This window comes from Erinaceus europaeus, chromosome 9, assembly GCF_950295315.1.
Source record: "Erinaceus europaeus chromosome 9, mEriEur2.1, whole genome shotgun sequence".
Lineage (NCBI taxonomy): Eukaryota > Metazoa > Chordata > Mammalia > Eulipotyphla > Erinaceidae > Erinaceus > Erinaceus europaeus.
Genome location: NC_080170.1, coordinates 48,080,056 through 48,104,070, shown reverse-complemented (window position 1 = coordinate 48,104,070; position 24,015 = coordinate 48,080,056). Strand labels below are relative to the sequence as shown.

Sequence of the window (24,015 nt, the reverse complement as noted above, 5' to 3'; positions counted from 1 at the left end):
CATGACTTGATGATGTAGGTATCATGTTTAGCACATTTTGCCAGAGCATTGACCTTAAAAATGCCTTTCTCAGTGTCCCACAACTGGTAATTGAAACAGCAGGAATCTGGACTTGGTTCTAACTGACCTGAGAGTTCACACAAATTACATAAGGCTTCAGCAACGTTGGCTGCTATAAGCAAGCGGCTTGTCAAAGTCCCTGTAAATGTAAAGCCAAGGGCCAGCAAAGTAGTTCACCTGGATATTTCACTTGTTTTGCCATGCATGTAACCCAGATTTGAGCCCAACCCATAATACCCTGAAGGAAGTACTGGTGCTATGGGATCTTTTCTCTTTGTCTTTGTGTGTGTGTGTGTGTGTGTGTCTGACTGTCCATCTGTGTGTCTGTCTACCTATCTGAAAAGGTTGTGCTAGAGTGATGTCCTAGTGAAGATAAAAAAATAAAAAAGAAATAAAGTTCATCCTTTTAGAAACAGATCAGTTTCTATTACTATCACTTTCTATTACTGTAAAATTTGTAGAGCTATATTCTAATTTATCTGTTTCCTTCCACTAGTCCTTTGTTCCTGGAGGAAGTTAGTAAGTGTTCCATTGGTGACTGATAAATTCGTGGGTAAATGAACAAATGGATGGATATGAATGAGATTGTGCAAGCAACCTCAACAATCAGCACACTTGCTGTATTCTGCCAGAACTGCTTTAGTCAAGCCTCACTTACCTCATTTCACAGAATTCCAGAGCTAAGTCCCCCAGATGTACAAATGCCAGAAGTTGCTCTTTAACCAAGAACTCTGTATTTATAGTGATTTCTAAAACTAACTCCCAGCTCTTTCACCTTGCTGTCTCACTGTGTCTCTCTCAGTTTTGATACTTAACAAAAGAAAACAAACATATCTATGCAAACATAACTCCCCCAAACCACAACAACCTGCACACATAGACAAAAATGTAAGGTAGGAAGGAGAAGAAATGTTTAATGTACTGAACTGCACAGTTCCCTGAATGTATGCAAGAAGCATCAGACTTTGGTAGCTTGGTGTTTTTCATATGAATTCTAAAACACACTTACTGTGTATAAGCACAGTCTTGTTTAGAAATGTGATATCCATTTTACCTGTATAAGTGTATGAGGGTTATAATATCCCAAGTTGCCAAAGATAGTTTAGATGAAAAATTGTATACTGAATAACACAGAAAGCACTATAAAATGTTGCTCTGGGAATTAAAGAGAAGGAAAAAAAAAACACTGTAGCCACAGAGTTACAGTGGTAATTAAAAAAAAAAAATTCCTGGAAAACAGTATTGATAAGAATAAATAGAAACCCTATCAGTCAAGGGAGTAATAAGACACAGATAATCACGCTGTCTTTTCTAAACACTTGGCAGTGTGGGAGTGGTACTGGGATAAACTGAACCTTTAAACTTTGAGAGGAGCTGGAGGAAAATGAGGTCTCTGAGCAAAATTTAATGGGAAATGTCTATCAAACAAGGAGTCTAAGAACCAGGAAAGCTAATCTCGGAGCCAGCTTTTGCCACCGTCTTCTCTCCTTCTCTCCTTGTCAACCAGTTCAACTGTTCTATTCTCATCATCTACTTGTACTAAACTAGTGTTTACTCCTGTTGTTGTTGTCCACATCTGACTAACTCCAAGTGATCAGAAAATGAAATCATTTTGGTAGCCTTCTGAGCCCAAAAGAATTGTTCCTGGCATTCTAACTTTTGTGCTTCTTCTACCATAAATTCAACTTGTTGGGTCCGGCTTCAAAGTCAGACTGTATTCTTTTCACATGAATACCCATTGCTTGATACATATTACTTGTTTAATTTGCCCTTTACCCATAAAGTTTAGTAATAAAACTCTGTAGCAAGCCGAGCAGAGTTTACAACCCTCAGATCTCCTTCGGAAAACACATTCGTGTGATTCTATGACCAAGAAAACAGAATGTGCATGTGGAAACCATTAAATTACATTGAATCTGATTTAAAGTTGCATTCAAGCAAATATGAAATAAGTCAGAATGGTTATAATGTTCTAATGTCTAATGACGTGTTGGGCTTCATCTCATGTAGAAAATATGGAGGTATGTATGAGACAGAGTATTTCAGAAACCAAATCTAGAATCTTCACAATCAAAATTTTAAATATTAAATCCCAGGCAACCACAAATGACCCACTTTACTAGTCAAGGATTTCAAGTGAGTTTGACGAAGGTAGAATCCAAGTCACAATACTGGAGAACTGCTGATGGAGCTGGTTGAGCGCACATTAACATTTACAATGAGCAAAGACCTGGGTTCAAGCCCCCAACCCCCACCTGCAGGGGGCAAGCTTCACAAGTGGTTAAGCAAAGCTGCAGATATTTCTCTGACTCTCTCCCTCTCTATCTCCCTCTTCCTCTCCATTTCTGGCTGCTTCTATTGAATAAATAAATAAAGATAATTAAAAAGCAATTCTTTTAAAAAGAGAACTGCTGACTTCGTCTTTTAGATTATGAAAAGGTGAACAACTATAATCGTTTTTTACTTTAACCTCATCAACCATCTATACTAAGGGCCTAACTCTTCAGCAATTGATCTTTCAATGTGTTGAAGCTTCCTTCATGTTGGGTCTTCAAAGAAGATTCAGTTCACATCAAATTCAAATAATCATGAGGTATTTGTTATCTTTATTGATAATGATGTGCCATCATATTTTAAGACATTTTAAGTTTCAATTATGAAAATTCACCTGAGTTATAATGGTCCTTTGCAGATGGAAATAGCAAGGAGAAAGCAATGCACATTAAAATTTCTAAATAAGATACGGGAAATTACACAAGGCAAAAACAGGAAAACTGAAAAATGGTGTCTCACTCCTCCCAGACTCCCGTAACTCTTCATTCTCTATTTTTCAAAGGCCTTCTTCCTGTTTCCTTCAAGATTTTTGTCTCATTTTTCTTGTACCTTTCTCTCTCGCCAAATTAAAACACTACCTTGCTTAGGATGGATTTCTTTAGCAGATATATATTAACCAAAGCAACATCGCCCCGCCAGATATTTGTCGGGATGCGGCATCATCTAAGTTCATTTCCCACGTCTACGCTCGACCGGACCTGCCAATATACGCGGATATCTTCGCCCACCCTGTTCAACGCTTGACGTCTCGTCACCCAATCTGGTCCCCTACGCCTACACTGAACTTCTCTGTTCCAGTCTCTTGGAAACAGAGTTGGCAGTCAGCTGAGGTAAAGAACAAACACCTCATCACAGACCCCTGCAGGCGTCAACCCGGCTTTGACCTAGCACGTTATGATTGGGCCCTCCTCAATCGCTATCGAACAGGCCATGGCCGGTGCGCCGCTATGTTCCATCGCTGGGGAGCCAGAGACGACCCGAACTGCCCCTGCGGCTACAGACAGACTATGACCCACATAGTCAACGACTGCCACCTCTCCAGATTCAAAGGCGGTCTCGAAACTTTACATTAGGCTCAACCTGACGCTGTTGACTGGCTACGGAAGAAGGGCAAACGCTAGAAGAAGAAGAATTAACCAAAGCATTGCTCAGCTTTGGTTTATAGTGATGTGGGAGAGTAAACCTGAGACCTTGGAGCCTCAGGTATAAACGGCTTTTACATAACCATTATGCTATCTCTCCAGCCTCCCTGCTCCCACCCCCAACAGGGTTACTACTGGGGCTTATACGCACATGACAAATCCACCACTCCTTGAAGCCATTTTTTTTTTTACAAAGAGAGGGAGAGAAAAAGAAAAGGAGACACCTGTAGCACTTCTCCACTGCTTGTGAAGCTTCTCCCTTGTGCGTTGGGGACTGGGGGCTGAGCCCAGGTCTTCATACATGGTAATGCAATATACTTCTTTGTTCTTGACTTTCAATAATTTTTTGATGCTGTGATTAGGTGTATTCTTTGTCTTGGCTATTCTGAATTCAGTAATTTAGATGTTCTCTCTGTATCTTGAATTTATTTTCTAATCATCTGGAAAGTTCTCAGCTATTAACTAACTTAAATGTTGTCTCTGGTCCTTTCTCTTGTTCTTAAATCTCCATTACTCTTAAAGTTACTTTTATAATGGTGTCTGATATTTCTTTTAAAAACAAACAAACAAACAAAGAAAAAAGAGTCAGAGGGAAGCTTTCAGGAGAAGCTCATTATAATACTCATTATAAAGGCATCAAGCCCCTGCTATAAACCTGGTGGCAATAAAAGTCTTTAAAAATAATAATAAAGCTGTCAGAATCAGGTATAATACTAAATATGAGAAACGAAGCACAAGTGGGGCTGATCAGGGGCTGAAGAGACAGTTGTTTGCATGGGCATGATGAGACCCATGTTCTAGCCCCAGAACCACATGGGAATTGCTATGGTAACAAAGAAAGCTTTGGTGCCACAGTACCCCTTGCTCTTTCTGCCTTCCTAGCTGAATGAAACAAAAGAGTGATCCAGAGCAGTGAAATCACACATATGTGAGGCCCCACTTCTACCAGAAAATAAAAGTTGTTAGTCTCAAACAACTTCTTTTTTACACTGCAACAAATCATGTACTTGCCTTTAAAAAACATTCTCATATATGCACCCTTTGAAGAGGTCAAGAAATTTCCCGTCGTATTCCACATAACCCTGCTCCTATCTGTTCTGTTTTGATAAAGCAATCATATATCAGGAGTCTGGTGGTGGCACAGCTGGTTAAGCGCACGTGGCGCAAAGCACAAGGATCGGCATAATGATCCCGGTTCGAGCCCCCGGCTCCCCACCTGCAGGGAAGTCGCTTCACAGGCGGTGAAGCAGGTCTGCAGATGTCTATCTTTCTCTCCCCCTCTGTCTTCCCCTCCTCTCTCCATTTCTCTCTGTCCTATCTAACAGCGATCACATCACTAACAACAGCAATAATAACTACAGCAACAATAAAAAACAACAAGGGCAACAAAAGGGAAAAATAAATAAGTATAAAAAAATTTTTTAAAAATTAAACAATCACATATCACATCTACGGAGATCTAGTTTTTGACAAGGAGTCCCAAAACATTAAATGGAGAAAAGAAGGTGCTTCAGGAGGTGGGGCTATGGAGTAGGAGCCATTTCAGATTGTACTCCGGATAAACTAGAGAAAAACAACAAGAGGCCGGGCAGCAGAGCACTGAGTTAAATGTGCATAGTATGAAGGGCAAGAGCCAGTGCAAGGATCCAGGTTTGAGCCCCCGCTCCTCACCTGCAGGGGAGATGCTTCACAAGCAGTGAAGCAGGTCTGCAGGTGTCTTTCTCTCTCCCTACACCCGCCAGCCCAATTTCTCTCTATCCTGTCCAATAAAGTGGGAAAAAATAGGTTCTGAGAGCAGTGGACTTGTAGTGTCAGTGCTGAGTCCCCCAGTGATAACCCTGGAGGCAATAAATAAACAAACAAACAAACAAATAAATAAATAAATAAAATCACAGGAAAATTGGACAAAATACAACCATGATCTCTCCAGCAACTTAATAAGCATAAGCCTCAAAGAAGAAGGTGCTATGGTGATTTCATCCTGAACTCCCTGGGCAGATGACCTCACCAATGTGTCCCAGACTCTCATTTCTCTAGGGCCCTACCCAACTATGGAAAGATAGAAACAGGCTTGGGTATGGATTGACCTGCCAATGAATGACCATGTCTAGCAGAGAAACAATTACAGAAACCATACCTTCCATCTTCTGCACCTAATAAGGAATTTTGGTTCATATTTCCAGACAGGTACATGTTAGGGAAAGATGACCAGAGGGCTTTGAACTCCAACTCCATCAGGACCCAGAGAGAAAAAAAAAATTTTAATGGGGGGAGGGGGCATTCAGAAGTAGCAGATGTGACTTAGAAAGAAAGAGAAGATAAGACCATAGGGAAAAAAATGAGCATATGTATATAAATATAGATAGATAATTACAGAGGGAGTCAGGCAGTAGCGAAAAGTGCAAGGACTAGTTAGGATCCCGGTTCAAGCCACAGGCTCCCCACCTGCAGGAGAGTCACTTCACAGGTGGTGAAGCAGGTCTGCAGGTGTCTCTCTGTCTCTCTTCCTCGCTATCTCCCCCTTATCTCTCAATTTCTCTCTGTCTCTATCCAATAACAAAAAAAATATTGAAAAAAAAAGATTTTTAAAAAAATTACAGAAATAATAATCAACCCACATCTGTGGTCTTGGGAGAGGTAATACAGTTTCTAATGGACGGAATGGAAGTCTGGTGGTGGAAATGTGTGGGATTATACCTGTTATCTAATAATTTTGTAAATCAATATTAAACCACGAATAAACAATTAAAATAAGGTGCTTCAATGAATGCTGTTGGGAAAACTGGGTTGAAATATGCAGAACAAAACTAGACCACCATATTTCACATACACAAAAGTCAATGAATCCAAAAGAAATGAATCAAATCATTGAATCAAAAAAGTCAAATGAGGGGGTTGGGTGGTAGCACAGTGGGTCAAGCGCTCATAGCACAAAGTGCAAGGACTGGTGTAAGGATCCCGGTTCAAGCCCCCGGCTCCTCAACTGCAGGAGGGTAGCTTCACAAGCAGTGAAGCATATCAGCAGGTGTCTATCTTTCTCTCCCCCTCTCTGTCTTCTCCTGCTCTCTCCATTTCTCTATGACCTATCCAAAAACAATGACAGCAATAACAACAATAATAACAATAAAAATGATAAACAACAAGGGCAACAAAAGGGAAAAAATAGCCTCCAGGAGCAGCGGATTTGTAGTGCAGGCACTGAGCCCCAGCAATAACCCTGGAGGCTAAATAAATACATAAATAAATAAATTGTTTAAAAGTCAAATGAATCAAAGATTTGGATGTTAGGCTGGAAACCACCAAATATTTAGAGGCAAACACTGGCAGAACACTTTTCTATGTATGTTTTAGATATATCTTTGACAATTCAACTCCAGCTGCAGAGAAAACAAGGGTGGAAAAAAAAATCAATGGGCTACAGCAAACTGAAAAGCTTTTGTACAACATAAGGAGCCACAACCACAACAGACAATAGTATAGGAGAAGATCTTTACATGCCACACATCAGACAAAGGGCTAATAACCAAGATTTATAAAGAACTTACTAAACTTAGTAATAAAAAACAAACAGGGGGGCCAGGGCAGTAGTGCAGTGGGTTAAGCGCACATGGCACGAATCTCAACAACCAGCGTAAGGATCCCCATTCAGGCCTGCAGCTCCCCACCTGCAGGGGGTTAGTAGCATCACAAGTGATGAAGGAGATCTGCAGGTGTCTGTCTCTTTCCCCCCACCTCTGTCTTCCGATCCTCTCTCAATTTCTCTCTGTCCTATCCAACAATAAGGGCAACAAAAATGGGGGAAAATGGCCTCCAGGAGCAGTGGATCTGTAGTGCAGGCACTGAGCCCCAGCAATAACCCTGGAGGCAAGAAAAAAAAATCATTAAAGATGGGAAAAGATGGACATATCTTCACCAAAAGAGATCCAGAGGGTCAACTGACATGTGAAAAATACTAAAAGTCACTGATTATCACAGAAATTCAAATAAAGACAAAATGAGATACCACTTTACACCTGTGAGAATGTCACCCATTAGGGCAAAAACGGGGATTGGGCGGTAGTGCAGCGGGTTAAACACACATGGCACAAAGCACAAGGACAGTTATAAGGATCCCAATTCAAGGCCCCAAATCCCCACCTGCAGAGGAGGTCACTTCGCAAGCGGTGAAACAGGTCTGCAGGTGTCTTTCTCTCCTCCACTATGTCTGCCCCTCCTTTCTAGATTTCTCTCTGTCCTATCCAACAACAACAGCAGCTATAATAACAATAATAACAAGAGCAACAAAATGGAAAAATAGCCTCCAGGAGCAGTGGGTTCGTAGTGCTGCCACCGAACCCTAGCGATAACCTGGAGGCAAAGAAAAAAGAAAAGAAAGAAAAGAAAGGACAAAAACCAGTTTTGGCAAGGGTGTGTTGGGGAGAAAGGAACATTCCTGCATTGCTGATGGGAAAGCAAATTGATCTAACGCCTGTGTAAAATATTCTGGAACTTTTTCAAAATATTAGAAATGAACCTCCCCCATGACCCAGCAATTTCTCTTCTTGTAATATATGCAAAGGAAGCAAAGACACCTGTTCAGGGGCTGGGTGGTGGCACACGGGTTAGTTAAGCACACACAGTACAAATAATACAAAGAGCAAGGATCTCAGCTCAAGCCCCTGGCTCCCCATCTGCAAGTGGGTTGCTTTACAAGGGCTGAAGCAGGTCCACAGGTGTCTTTCTTTCTCCCTCTCTATCTCCCACTCCCTTCTCAAGTTCTCTCTGCCCTATCTAATAAAATGTGGGGAAAATGGCTGCCAGGAGCAGTGGATTCATAGTGTAGGTACTAAGCCCCAGCGATAACCTTGGAGGCAAAAAAAAAAAAAAAAAAAAAAACTATTCAAAGAGATCTATGTACATCATGTTCACAGTAGCATAATATGTAATAGCCCAAACTTTGAGGCAGCCCAGATACTCTACCACAGATGATTAGTTATTACTACTCAGCTGTTAGAAATGATGTAGTTGCAGCCCAGCAGTAGTGTACCTGGTTAAGTGCCAAGTTATCATGTGCAAAGACCCAGGTTCAAGCCCCAGTGCCCACCTGAAGAGGGAAAGCTTGACAAGTGGTGAAGCACTGCTTCAGGTATCTGTCTCTCTCCTTTTCTGCCGCTTTCCCTCTAAATTTCTCTCTGTCCTATCAAATTAAACAAAGTTTTTAAAAGATCTTTAAAATAAAAGAGACATAACCATGTATTAAGAAAGAAAGAAAGAAAGAAAGAAAGAAAGAAAGAAAGAAAGAAAGAAAGAAAGAAAGAAAGAAATCATCTCCTTTGCATCAATGGATGGATCTCAAAAAAAAAAAAAATCATGTTCAGTAAAATAAACCAAAAGGAAAAGGATGAATACCAGATGAGCACACTTACAGGTGGAACTTAAGAAACAAGGGCAAAAAGGTGAAACTTGGACAAGGTGTGGTATATGGCACCAAAGCAAAGACCTCTGAGAAAGGATGGTGATGAGAGGGGGTGCAGGTCCTGATGCACAAAAGAGGGACGTAAACTGGGAGTGAGAATGTTTTGCAGAAACCTATCTTGGGAAGAGAACATTGTTCCCATGTGTCAGCAACTGTACTACAGCCCACCCCACCCCCACCCCCGATGATCTGGAGTGACATATCAGTCCTTTAGCCAGAGAAACCTTCTATACAATCTGCCCTTAGCAAGGCACATAAAAGATTACTAAGAAATTGGACAGCTCTCTGCTGACAGACTGGGTACCTAGAGAGCTAGAAAAGAGCCAAACATGCCACTCAGTGCCCCCCCATCCATTGAGAAGACAGGATGAGTGAGCTTCAGAGACCACTGATCTAGCAGCAAATTAAAAGCTTTAATTGATGCAGATGCCAAGATGTTTCAACTCGAACAGCAAAAATAATTTTTAAAGCCTACACCTGCAATAAAGCACTCCCTTTCAGTCTCTTAAAATTCATCTCATTCTGTGTCTTTCCAGGTTGTCTCAAGGTCAGTAAGTTTACCACACTAAGTAGCACACATTAAAGAAAGGGCACAATTGCCAACTTATACTGTACTTTGACTCTTAATGCTCAGTGATTTTTAGGTGCACCAATTATTCATTATTATTCAATGTACAGGTGGAAGCCAAAATCATTAAGTAAATGCTTTTCATAGAGGATGAGACCTGCCCTTGTCCTACATCTGTCTTTAATCCTCTATTTTACTACTTTGGAAGGAAATACAAAGTGAAATTATGCAAACAAAAATCATGATTTCATTAGAATAATAAAGTTACTTAAGCCAATATCTAAAGAAAAGTAGCATAATGATGAAAGAAAGTGACCTTAGTATTAAATACTTTCAGGTTTGCTACTAGCCTGTTTGATAACCTGATTTCAGGCTACTTAAAAAGAGAGAGAGAGAGAGAGAGGCAAGCATTGTTTTCAGCACAGACATAATGTAGAGTTATAAAGGATGTCCCAAAAGTGTACACAATCTTCATTTGCAATAATGGAATATTAATATTTGTGTGAGTTTGAAATGATGATGCTATCAAAGCCTTTCCTGAGGCAAACTTTCCATATCTGTTGATCATTTACAGCATAAACATTTGGTGTCTATCTTAACAATCTAGAGTGCTAGAAGTAGCTGACTTTATAATAAAATAGCATTTATCTAGCCCTATGTTTGGGTAAAGTACAAGTTCTACTGTTCTAGAAGCTTCTACATGTATTATTATTTAAATTCTTCATCTCCCTTTTTTCTCTACCTCAAATGCATGCAGTTCCTCTGTACACATAAATCTACATACACTTGCATGTGTACATTTGGTTTGGTTTTGTTTCAGTAATTTTTACTGGGGAATGTTGTTTTATTTTACAAGACATCTAAATACATGTATGCATTTTATTCAAATACATATTAAGAAAACTGACATAGAAATAAAATGACTTTCTGGAATTCTTAAATTCAATTTAATGATTCTTAATTTGAATTGTATCCTTTTGGGCTATGTATCTTTCTCTCTCTCTCTCTCTCTCTCTCTCTCTCTATATATATATATATATATATATATATTCTCATTTATACAGAATTCTCTATAAATGTAGAAATGATTGTGGAACTCAGTAATAGTAGCAAAACTTAAGATACAAGAAAATAAGGTGCATATTAAATTGGCATAAAAAGTCATTCTTCTAAAACTACCATTATCTTGTCATCTTCATTTTAATGGTCTTAGCCTATCTGGCCACAGATTTTCATATTCTCCACTGGCTATGGATTCTACATCTATGGCTTTCACTTTTTCCCCCGTTTCAGAGCCAGGATCTTATATATGTGTAACTAAACACTTCCATGTCACTTTTCCTTTCAGACAGAGCGGCACCCAAGCACTAGAGTCTTCCCCCATGTGCCACTGAGGCATTTCCATGGGGATCTGGGGCTTGAATCTGGGACTAAAGCATGACAAGTCACAAATTTGATTCAGTGAGCTATATTTCCAGCTCTTGCATCTATAATTCTTTCTTCTGCTTCCAGGTTTATCACTGGGGTTCAGTGCCTACACTATGAGTCCACTGCTCCTGGAGGCCATTATGAGGCAACCCCCTGCAGGTGGAGAGCTGGGGGCTCGAACTGGGATCCTTACACTGGTCCTTGGCTTCGTGCCATGTGCGCTTAACCCACTGTGCTACCTCCCGACCCCCACATCTATAATTCTTATACTCCAGCAGAACACTTTGTGTCTGCTGCAGTTTAAATCTATTTGCTCTTCTGTTTCTGTTCAAAAACATTAAATGGACCTGTTCTGCATAACTTTCTTGTTGCTATGTGACAATGTTGCTTCACATATTTTTAGTTTTATTCCTGCATTTTTAAGAGTCAAATGTATTGAAACATTACAAAGAGAAATTAAGTTATCTGTGATGCTTTTCAGTTTTGGAGATCAATTATCAATATAAAACCTCAAGTTATGATTTCATTAGTGTAGAAATAACTTTTTATATTTCAATGTCTGACTAATATGCTTTTTGTTCTTTAAAATATTTAGACAAAACACTTGAAAGCATGTCACTGCCAATAGCATTTTCTAAAAGTTAACAAGCTTTAAAGCTTCTTAGAATGTAACCCAAGGCAGGGCATGCTATGCTGCATATTTACAAGGATATTAACTCCCAGAGTGCTGTATGATTTGAATACTATTTGTTATCATTTATCTCCCTTTCTTTCTTCCCCAGGAGAAATCACAGTTGTTTTTTTAAACTTTTCTTCTATATTCCAGATGAAAGAGAATGGGGAAACATTAAAATTAGTATTATGAAGTTAAAACTTATGTAAATTATTTATTTATTTATTTATTTTGCTGTGTTTTTCTTGGGGAAAAAAAGATAAGATTTCTTTTCCTCAAGATGACTCCCTATATCTGTAAGAAAAATTGCTGAGCACAGTGAATGCTACTGGGAATTATTTCATTTATTTCAAACTGAATTTATGTCTTGTTTTCAAAACCATTACAAATGTGAAGGGAATTTTCCTAAAGGCTTCCTTAAAAAAAAACCATCAACAACAACAATAATAATAACTACAACAACAAAAAAAACAGCAAGGGCAACAAAAGGGAATAAAGAAATATTTTTTTAAAAAATCAAGTTCATTTTAAAAGAACAGCAATCCTCATTATTATTGATATCAGTGATTTGGGTGAAGTTATTAAAAAATAGTAGAAGGGGGGGTCGGGCAGTGGTGCAGTGGGTTGAGCGCATGTGGCGCAAAGCACAAGGACCGGCGTAAGGATCCTGGTTCGAGCCCCCGTCTCCTCCCCACCTGCAGGGGGGTCACTTCACAGGCAGTGAAGCAGGTCTGCAGGTGTCTGTCTTTCTCTCCCCCTCTCTGTCTTCCCCTCCTCTCTCCATTTCTCTGTCGTATCCAACAACGAACAACATCAACAACAGCAATAATAATAACCACAGGGAGACTACAACAACAAGGGCAACGGGGTGTGGGGGGGGCGATGGCCTCCAGGAGCGGTGGATTCATGGTGCAGGCACCGAGCCCAGCAATGACCCTGGAGGAAAAAAAAAATGGTGGAAGGGGAACTGAGGAAGATCTAATGACTACATGAAAAAACAAATTTTGTACCTCATACTAATGCTTTGTGAATTGTTGATGTTATTTTTTTCAAACTTGTGAAATAATAAAATATTCTCCAAGCAAACACTCAAGAGAAAACTAAACATATCCTCCAGGTTAGGTACGAAGTGAGGATGTAAACTCAGTCTTCATTTGTGCCTCTTAGTGGCAATTTTGGCATCGATTTTTAAATAAAGAATAAAAATTATACTTCACTTGGTACTTTAAAAGAGAAAGCTCTCTCTGATATCGCCCAATGCCTATAAACAGTGCTCCATGCTGAATGAAGGAAAAATGTCAGAATTGGACTTCGTCCCTAGCTGGTTGCTCTAAATCAGAATTCTCTTGGGTCCCAAGACAATAAGAAAATAAATTCCATAAGACAGAGCCAGCCTAGAAGAAACCTCCAGAGAAATGAACACCAGCTTTCATTCCAGGGCAGAAAGAATGATTATTTTCTTGAATGGAGATATTATAGGACTCTATAGTGTCATCTGTTCAGGTTCAATTCAGGGGTGGTAAGGAAGAAGGAAGGCCCCAGGGAGGAAATCAATGGAGTGAGTGAGTCAGGAGTCAAGCTCCCCCACCCTAGAGACAAACCCAGCAAGGAGGGCAAGGGCACTCCCTGAAGATCTTTCAGAACAAAAGAAAGGGAGAGGCAGGAAATCAGGCAGAGTAAGTGCCAAGTCTCATTGAGAATGGAGGTATTTTCAGCTGGCCTGATATCCAAGGATATAGTACCACTGTATCCTCACAGAGGAGAAAAAAATGAGAACAGTAAATCCCTTTCTCACTTTTCTCTCAGTGAGAAACCTCCATGGCTTGGCCCTTCTGAATCTCTGAGGAATGGAAATTGATTGGTTCTTTAAGGAATCTTTTGTATCATCCAGTAAAGTTTAAATTACACTTGATATAGTTTGACATTAAATATACATCTATGAAAGAACCCATGCTCATGTGGCTTTCATTTATTCTGCAATTTCAGTCTACTCTGCTACAGACACGGGCTCATTCTACAGGATCACAAGTGAACCAGAGGCTCATCTTCAGGAGCTCAACACAGCAGATGGAAACATACAAATTTAAACAACAGGCCAATACAATCTCTTTTTATTTTTTTTCCAATTTTTATTTATTTATTTTTATTATTGGATAGAGATGGAGAGAAATGGGAAATTTAGAGATAGAGAGGGAAAGAGACAAAGATACCTGCAGACCTGCTTCACCACTCATGATGCTTTCCTCCCACAGGGAGATAAGGGGCTTGAACCTGGGTCCTTGTGCACTGTAATGTGAACACTTAACTAGGTGCACTACCACCTGGCCTCTGGCCAATACACTCTCTTCTAATTACCATGATTCATGAATAGGAATGAAATCTCCAGAGTAGCATTTTTTTTCAGATACTGGGAATCCAAAGTGACAAAGAGTCTGCTATAAGGAGGGAGTGAAAAACCCATTATAAGCAAGAATCCTAATAATGATAGAAGGACCTGACACAAGTGAAAGGGAACGGAGGGTCATTTGTAGAGAAGAGTACCTGAAGGAATTTAGTAAAAGAGAAAAAAATAGTTAAGGGGTAACTGTGGAAGCTTATTTAAATGTAAACAAAATTCAGTTTAAAAATAAATGTATTTGCATTAAAAGTATAGTGGCTGAGTACATATCTGGAATGTCAGACTGAGTTTCTCACTCTTTATTCTAATATGCTCATAGCTTATACACTCCTAGATCAAGCTGTCCACCCAATAGTGAAACCAAAGTATTAAATGTCAAACTTCAATTTACATATCTGTTACATGCATGCATTCACTCATCAAAAAGGGAGCATGTTCTATATGCCAAACATTTCTCTAGGGTGTTTGAGGCTGAGCTAAATGAAAGGAGGCCCTTCAATGTGAAGCCCAACTGCTCTGTGGTGAAGAAAAGTAAGGCAATGAGACAGGATAGGAATCTCTGAGGAAGTAGATACAGGATGAGACTATGAATAAAAGAATTGAAACTGAGTGTGCAGAGAATGAAGGGCAGGATAGGCATATACCAACATAGCATGTGCAAAAGTTCCTGGGAAGGGGGGTGGGGACATTGCATGAGCGCTGTCATGCAAGACTCCGAAGACAGAGTACGGAGACCTCAGGGCAAATGGCACCGGTGGGGCAGGCTGAGAGTAGATAAACTTCCATCCCTCAGAATCTTGGGGAGAATTAAATGAGATGGGTAGCAGGGGGTGTAGGAGGATGAGAGGACAGGAAATGTTCAGAGATGCAATTTGAAATTATCTTGTGTGCAAAATAGAGAAAGAACTGCAAAAAAGGAAAATCATTTAAAAGGATTTTTGCATTCAGTATGATTAAAGACATGGGGTGGTGCAAACAGAGAGAAGGTAATTGATATATATATATATATATATATATACACATACATACATACATACATACATACATATTTTTTAACCAAGATCTGAATATCTGAACGTGTGTATTCGGGGGTGGGAGGGGAGAGGTGTTTAGAAGGACTCCAATTTTGGGTAGTGTAACCAGAATACTGTAGACATTATTGCAGAGAAACAAGAAGAGGAAGACAAAGAAATAAGGATTAAGGACCAAGTTTGGGCAGTGGAATGGGAACAACTGGTGAGTGTCCCTTTAGAAGGCCACTGTAACTTCCAAGAACCTGACCTCAAATCCCAGAGGGGAGACTAGACTATCAACAGATGAATGTTGGCAAAGACAATATTGACTAAAGAGAGGATGTAAAATAAAAGGCACTTCCAAAGTCTTCAGGAACCTCTATGTTCAATGGTCCAGAGGTGACCATTGAAGAGTTTGCCTACTGTCTTAAGACTCAATTTTGCCACTGCTGCATGAAATAAGCCCTGCATGATGCTTAAAGGGGGTTGCTATTTTGAACTCAATCTGTCCTGCTCCAAAATGTATTGCACAATCCACTCAGGACACAAGTCAGAAAAAAGAAGTGGTACTGGGGGGACAGGCAGTGGCGTATCTGGTTAAGCATACTCACTACAGTGTACAAGGACCCGGGTTCAAGCCCCTGATCCCCACCTGCAGGGGGAAAGCTTTATGAATGGTGAAGTAGAGCTGCAGGTATCTCTGTTTCTCTCCCTACCTCCCCATCCCCTCTCAATTTCTTTCTGTCTCTAATAATAAATAAAAATAAATTTTAAAAAAAGTGGTACTGTAATGTAAATACCAATAATTACATCTCTCAGATTTGAAAACCAAAGAAAATCGGCCAAATGTTCATGATTTTCTTTCCCTGTAAAGAAATGGCATTGAAAGCAAGCACTCACCTGAACATACAGTTCTCTGAGTTCATACTGAAACTTCTTTGGATCTGTGGTAATTGTCACCGGACCAATTTCTGCAAAGATAAATATGACATGATGATCAATAATTAGTGATCAACATCAGTAAAAGTTGTTAATTTACTGCATTTGCAAATGTCCTTCCAAAGTGAGCTACAAGATTATTTATTACCAAGAAAAATCAAAACAGCAAAGACTACTGAAAATTATGCAAGACTAAAAGAGAGGCGTTTTAGCCTTGAGAAACACAAATGTGTAGTTCAAAAATGTGACAAAGATTCAAGAAATCCCCATTTCCATCTCTGTATTTAGCTTCAACATGCAGCAAAGATTTACTGCACATCTACTTTGTTGTTAAGACTCTAAATGAATCACTAACTCTTGCTATATTTGTGTTGTCTCAATTCCAAAATCACATATTGGTTCAGAATTTTTCAGTAAGTCCAAAAGTAGTTCAAAATAAAAATCAAACAGTAATCCAAAAGAGAAAAAATAACTTGTCACTGCCTGTCCCACAGGGCTCCGAAGGACTGGCAAAAGCATATATCTGAGATGATGAAAACTTTAGGGAACAGTCCCTACTACTCTCTTTCCCAGAATTGTGTTAGGATAATTCTGAGCTAGTTGTGGCCATATTAATGACCTCTATGGTCCTTGTCACATCATGACTGCCCTCCAACAGGAACAGGTGGGGACCTCCTTCCTCAAGAAGAGTCTCCCTACCAGTTTGAATTAAATTGGCAAAATTTGGTTCCATGTAGGATATCTGTAGCAATTATTTTATTCACATAACTCAATCTCTTTTAAAAAAAAAATCAGCCTTTACAGTAGGCAAACACAACATGGTCCTTCAGTATCATTTTCCCTAGGAAACATGCACATTCCTAATAATACTAAATTGTCACCATTGTGTGACACAGTATCTTAAAACCCCAGATGAGGGGGTCGGGCGGTGGCGCAGTGGGTTAAGCGCATGTGGCGCAAAGCGCAGGGACCGGCGTAAGGATCCCGGTTCGAGCCCCCGGCTCCCCACCTGCAGGGGAGTCGCTTCACAGGCGGTGAAGCAGGTCTGCAGGTGTCTATCTTTCTCTCCCCTTCTCTGTCTTCCCCTCCTCTCTCCACTTCTCTCTGTCCTATCCAACAACGAATTGCGTCAACAAGGGCAATAATAATAGCCACAACGAAGCTACAACAAGGGCAACAAAAGGGGGAAAAAAAATGGCCTCCAGGAGCGGTGGATTCATGGTGCAGGCACGGAGCCCAGAAATAACCCTGGAGGAGGAAAAACAAAAAAACAAAAAAACAAAACAAAAAAAAAACCCAGATGAATGGAAAACTTTTCATTTTTTTCTATTTTGAAATAGAATTCAACATCATAATGTGCAACTATGGTGTAAAATATTATAGAGACACAACATTTAGTTTTTAGAAAACAACACTTTGAGGGGGGTGAGAAATAGCTCATACAATAGACCACATGTTTTACCATGCATGAGGATCAGGGTTTAAGCCTCCGGCCCCCACATGTAAGCATCATGCAAAAAAAGAAAAATTCACAAATGGTGAAGCAGTGCTGTGGTGTGTCTCTCTTCCTCCCTCCCTTACTCTGTCCTCTCCTTCTCCCCTTAACCTACCTCTTTCTCCCCGTCTCTCACCCTCTAAAAGAAAAACAAAGTTCACCAAGAGCAGGTGGAAGTTAGAATTGTGCAGGTATATGAGCCCCAGGGATAAACCTGGTGGCAAAAAAATAAAAAAATAAAAGACACAGCTTTCTAGTTTCAAAGGCACATAGCTAGGAAATAACTTTATGACTTCAAAGGATAATAATTAGTTAGCCACACTTTTCCATAATGTGATAAATGTGATACAAAAACAGACTGTACGATTTTTAAAAATAAATGAGGTAAATTAGAAAGGCAGTCTAATCTGTCTGCCATAACACATGTTATTTTTCTTTAAAATGACATGGAAAATTCCTCTATCCTTCACTATAGATTAGACACCTTGCAGTATGCAAAAGGAATGGAACGGCGATTGGAGAAACTATGTGAAAATGCAAACATCTGCATTCCATACAGTCATTAGCTATGTAAAAAGTCATGTCCTAAGTCTATGGAAAATCAGAGAAGTCTACTCCCTCAAGACTAAACAAAGGCATATTTCGCAAAAGAATGCAAAACAGAAAATCATATGTCAGGCGTTCCACCCTGACATATAAATTGTCAACAGCACTGTCAAGCCAAGCTTCTATGTTCCTGCATGGTATAACACTGAAATAATTCTAGAATGCAAAACTAGAAAGTGCGGATATGAAAGAACTTTCCTGATAATAAAAAAGAGCAAGCCCTAGCTAGAGACCTGCTCTTTAAGAATGGAGATCATGGTGCACCATTAACAGAACTAATCAAATTTTGTTTACTTATCCAGAAAGACTCAAGTCTACCTGTTTTCAACATAGATAAGCAATCTTTCCTAAAGCTCATTAATAAACATTCTTTGCAAAGCACACTGGACAGCTGAGATAAGTCCATGATCAGTGAGGAGAAACACTCAGGAGAGGCAGAGGCTAGCTGAGCTGCATTCTCCCTCCAGTCATAAGCATCTTTTCCAACTCTTCTGAACTGAATGGTAATGTTTATCTGGCAAGCCAGCCCTCTTCCCTTTCTGGACTGCCTTCCATTCCAGAATTTCTCTTCACCTAAAGGAATCCCATGCCAGCCAAGTCCTAAGAATTATTTTTTTCTTCTCCTCCTTTTTGCTTGAATTGGCTTTATCTCCTGCCAAGCTTTTGAGGACATTCAGCAGATACAATTCTGCCCTGCCTGAAGACCGTCTCTCTTGTTGTAAGAATTAAATAGCAAGTCTCCAAGGCACTCCAACCTCTCTATCTTCTATTAATTCCATCACTGAACTTCATCAACATCCTTGAGCATGAAACTACTATGCTTTCGTACCCCCCAAAATTGCCCCGTGTCCTTCATCACCCCAAAAGGTTTCCCATTCTATAGTCTTGATGCAGTGTTACCTCTTTGAATATCTTCCTATTTCTCCATTTGCTTTAACATTGCCCTGATGTTTACACAGCAAAGCACAAGAGAGTGAAGGTGTATAACATTTAACAGAATGAAGAGTAAAATTTGCACTCTATTCAGTTAATTTTATGTAGTTGCTTACAAAATCAACAGACCAAAAATAATTAATCAGAAGAACCACCCATCTCCAAATAGAATCACTGAACTAAAAGAGATGTTAAAGATCATCGAATTCAGAACCTTTGACTCAAGGTGAGAAAAATGCAGAGAAGAGGAGACTGAACATCTTTCATGGGAGAAGAAAAATGTTAAGGTATCTGAAAGCATTTGAGCTAAGAAACCTGTACTGCTGACCGACTTATCTTTCTTCCCAGGTTTCCACTCTGTTCATGACTCTGACACTATCCTCCTTTCCTCTAGAACATGCTGGGAAATTGTGCAGATGCAGTCACATCTGCCATGTTGTCCCCTCAGGCTACTGCTAGTTCCCGCGAGAGTTGGGACATTCTTGGAGTGCCTGTTTCGCCATGTTGTGCCCTCGGGGCATTGTCTATTTCCCCCACGATATTTGGAGTGCTTTGGTCACTCCTCCCCCTTCCCATTCTCACGAGAGTTATTATCCTATCTTGGAGTGCTATGGTTACTCCTCCCCCTTCCCATTCTCGCGAAAGCTGCTCCTATAAAAGCCCTTCTTCTTCCGCACCTCTCTCTCTTGCCAGCGCTTCACTTCGGTGTTCACACGCAGGAAAGGTTACTGCATGAGGCAGCCATTTTCGCTACCTCCACATGGCCCAACCTGTTTCTCTAGCACCCAACTCTGTGGTGCCAGCGCAAATAAAGATTTGTGTTCCCTCTTCACTCTGGACCTTCTCTCTCTCTTCTCCGCGGTACACAACAAGAACACAGCAGACAAGGTCATGCTCAGAGTACCTTCTCTGATGTGCACAATAACCATAATTCTCTATGGTCACAAGCCTGAATATTGTCTTTAGTATAACAAAGAAATTTATCCCTCTTGCTTAATATATATATTACAATTAAACATGGAAAAGTCACCTCTAAAAAAAATCCTTTCTCATACCTACTTAATATACTGAGCACCTCCTATTTATAGATGCCACAGGTAATATAAAAATGAATGAACTAGAATCTTGCCCTCAAGGTGCTGTTGTTCTAGAAAAGAAGAAAACCACAAATACGAAGGCCTGGTTGATATGCAGTGGAAGTACATGGGAGCTGCATGAGGGATCTCCCTATCATTACCAAGAGCTGAACAGTGTTCTGGTGACAAAAGAAAGGGGGGAGAGATAAAGAGAGAGGGGAAGGAAAGTAGACAAAGAAGAAGGAAAAGGGGACAAGGTGGTAGCACATCTGGTTATGTGTACACATTACAGTGTGCAAGGACCCAGGTGGAAGCCCCTGGACCCCACCTGCAGAAGGAAGGGAGGAGGAAGAGAAAGAAATAAAGGAGGTGGAAGGAAAGAAAGAGGGTAAGAAGGGGGGGAAAGGAGGAGCGATCTATAATCCCAGTACAAGGTAGTATGTGCAGAAATAGAAATATGGATAAGGTAGGTGTGGAAGCATACTTGAATACACAATTTTTCCAGAACAAACTAAAAGAGATGACAAACAGGAGATGAACGTTTGAGATTTCAAATTAGAAAAAAAAACTTTATTAATGAGTTCTTTATTAATGTCAACTTATTTTAACATTCTATAGAGTTTACAAGGTATTCTTTTATTTATTTATTTATTTATAGGGAGATTAATGTTTTATAGTCAATAGTAAATATGATAGTTTGTACTTTTGCATTCTATTAAATTACTGTTACCACTTTTATTTGTAAATATTTTTCCAATTCACTATACTTTGCAGTATAGAGTGACCTGCTCTGAGTCCCACAATGACATGATGAAGAAGGTAGGGGAAGACAGTGCTATAGACTATTGAAGGGTAAGTGGTAAGTCAAAGGCACCCGATCCCTTGGAAGACAGCCCCAATACCATGTTCTTGTGACAGGATGGCATCAACCAATGACATTGTGACTGTCAATGTATCTGTATCTCCCGCACAGAACCATGAACACCTAAAGGAAGTGACCTGCCCTACCGTACTTCTAGTGAGTTCATACCAAGTATTTCAGCAGAAGAAGATGAGAGGGAGAGAAAAACAATAAAAGCTACGTCTTTAAAAAAATAATAAAATAAAATTTAGGGCTGAGGGGATGGCACAGTGGTAGGCACAGAAGACTTGTATGATTGAGGTCCCAGACATGCTATGCTCAGTGCCATCTTATGCCACAGCTGAGTGGTGTTCTACTTTCTCTTTCTGTTTCTCTCACTCTCGATCTCTCCCTCTCCTACTCTCTCTTCCCCTTTTCCTCTCCCTCACTCTCTCCCCCACCACTATGTGTACATGCATGCCCTCATGAAAATAAATACACTAGTAAATAATTGTTAATAAGAAATAAATATTAAACTCCTTCCAAGACTTTACAGAAGTCAGCTCTTTTATTTCTGACTCTGCTTATGACACTTGGAGCCTCCAGGCTCTAGCTAAAGATCAAGCTGTCAAGAGTAGTGTGGCCAGAGAATGTCTCCAGGGTCCTTGGTTAGCCAAAAGGATTTGTTCTTTACCTTAATCAAGCCACTAATGCAAACAATCAAAATCTAATTTCCACACACAGCTTTTTAAAAAATATTTATTTATTTATTCCCTTTTGTTGCCCTTGTTGTTTTATTGTTGTTGTTATTGATGTCATCATTGTCGGATAGGACAGAGAGAAATGGAAAGAGGAGGGGAAGACAGAGAGGGGGAGAGAAAGATAGACACCTACAGACCTGCTTCACCGCCTGTGAAGCGACTCCCCTGCAGGTGGGGAGCCGGGGGCTGGAACCGGGATCCTTACGCCGGTCCTTACGCTTTGCGCCACCTGCGCTTTGCACCACGTGCCCTTAACCCACTGTGCTACCCCGACTCCCCACACACAGCTTTTTTAAAGATAAAAAAGTGGCATTTTAAAAGAAGCATTCAGGTCCTATGCATTATTTATGATTATTACAATTATTATAAATAAAATCCATGTGCTATTCTTATATTTTATTTTTTGTTTATAATTGATCTTGTGCTTCTATTTGTGTGCATATTTCAGTTTGATAATAAGGCATATGAGCAAGAGTATATGAAATACTAAAGAAATCTTTCTCTTCTTGTTAATTCTGCTATTTCCTGTTTCCTCGGGACTTATCAGATAGGTCAGACTTCTTTCCAGCACCTCAGCTATTGTTCTCTCAATCTTGGTTGCTGGATTACATTTGAGAAAATAATGGAAAGAAGTTCACAATGTAATATTTTCTTTCCCTGCTTCACTTGTCAAGACTGATAAAGTTCTTCACTTCCTTTTTCCTGTCCACTAACAGATTTCTGCTCCTTATAATTTTGTCTTTACTCAACATAGTTCTTTGTTAATAAGAGAACAATTTATTGCTGCTTGTTAGGGTCTAAACTCTACTAGTGCACTATTTCTTTATTTTTAAAGTATATACATAGTTCCTTATTTTATATTTACTTACACATAAATAGAAAGTAAGTTAAAACAAAAACCTCTAAATTGCATTACAAGCAAATCAATATTGCAAGACATTATAGATGAATATGACTCCTAGAGTAAGCTGTAATGGAAATTTAAGTGTAATTAAAACTACTTTAAAAGCAAGATACGAAAAGTTTACAAGTCTCAGAAAGGGCAAGTGATACAAATGCAGAAAGATAGCAGATGTTCTATGTCAATGTCCAGAGAGACCTTGATTTCCAGGGACACATGCAGTAAAGACACCAAAAGAAAGAGGTCTGAGTTGGAACTTGAGAACATCAAATTACCAGAGAGTGAAATTAGAGTAAAGAGATTCCAGGTTCTTTGATGTGACTTGCTCACAATCCCTTCCATAAATTGAATCTCAGTGTTTAATTTCTAAATGTTTAATTTTGTACAACTTCTACCTTCAGTTGATTAATTTAACACAAAGCTATTATTTTTGGTACATTCAAGTAATTTTATTTATTAGTGATTTAATACTGATTTATAAAATTCTGAGATTAACAGGGGTATAATACCACACTGTCCCCACCACCAAAGTTCTAACAAAAATCAATTATAATTCCTCGTAGGCAAAAGTTGCTTGTACAAATTATTCAAAGCATTAGAAGTGTCTGAATAGATTGTTTCCTGCTTTGGGATGCTACCAGAAATCAGCTCAATAACTATACTTACTGTTATTATTTCCAACATCATCTATAATACTCTTTCCAGATTTCCCTATTCTTAGTCAATAATTTTGTTGCTGTCCAGCACTAGGTTTAAATGAACTGCAGCTAATCCACAAACACAGAACTATTTTTCTGACTTTGAGCTGAGATGATGCCAAGTATATTTCAGGATCCATTTCCCTGAGTATATTACTCCTCCTACTAGGACAGGTCATTTTCAAGGCTACCTCAAGGGCCTTGGTGATTGCTCTGATATGAAATTATGTGTTTTATAAAATTTGAGTCAGTGGTGAGTTCAAGCATAGTTTGTTATCTAGTATCGATTCAAGGCATTCTGTTACAACTCCAAAAACACTTTTCACTGAACAATGACTTATCTGATAACATTAAACTTCAGGTAGTATATGTACAATGTGAGGGTCATTTCACTTAGGCTGCTGAACAGGATATAGAAAAAAAAAAAAACATGAACAGAAAACATCGTGAACATGAATTCAGCAATGTCACACAGCTGTTTAGAACAGGAAGCAAAGAAGAATGCCTTAATAATTGACACAGGCCTTTGAGGTACACGGAATAGGATGTTATTGCTTAGCCTGGACTTCAGCCAGAGCTAGAGCAAGAATTCCTGCAAAAACAGTCATGAAAAAATGTTCACAGCCAACAAAGTGCAGACTGTCACTTTTACCTGCAATTCTAAATGTAAGATAAATTTTTAACATGAAAATCT

At 39.5% G+C, this 24,015-nt stretch overlaps 1 protein-coding gene across 2 annotated transcripts in view; it reads right to left on the bottom strand.

Moving 5' to 3' along the window:
- HMCN1 (hemicentin 1) overlaps positions 1 to 24,015 on the bottom strand; it is a 453,341-nt gene that overhangs the window by 338,340 nt on the left and 90,986 nt on the right. For both annotated transcript variants that reach the window (XM_060197833.1, XM_060197834.1), the window contains exon 2: positions 15,972 to 16,042. In XM_060197833.1, the coding sequence (XP_060053816.1) occupies positions 15,972 to 16,042 (71 nt within the window). The remainder of the gene's footprint in view (positions 1 to 15,971; positions 16,043 to 24,015) is intronic.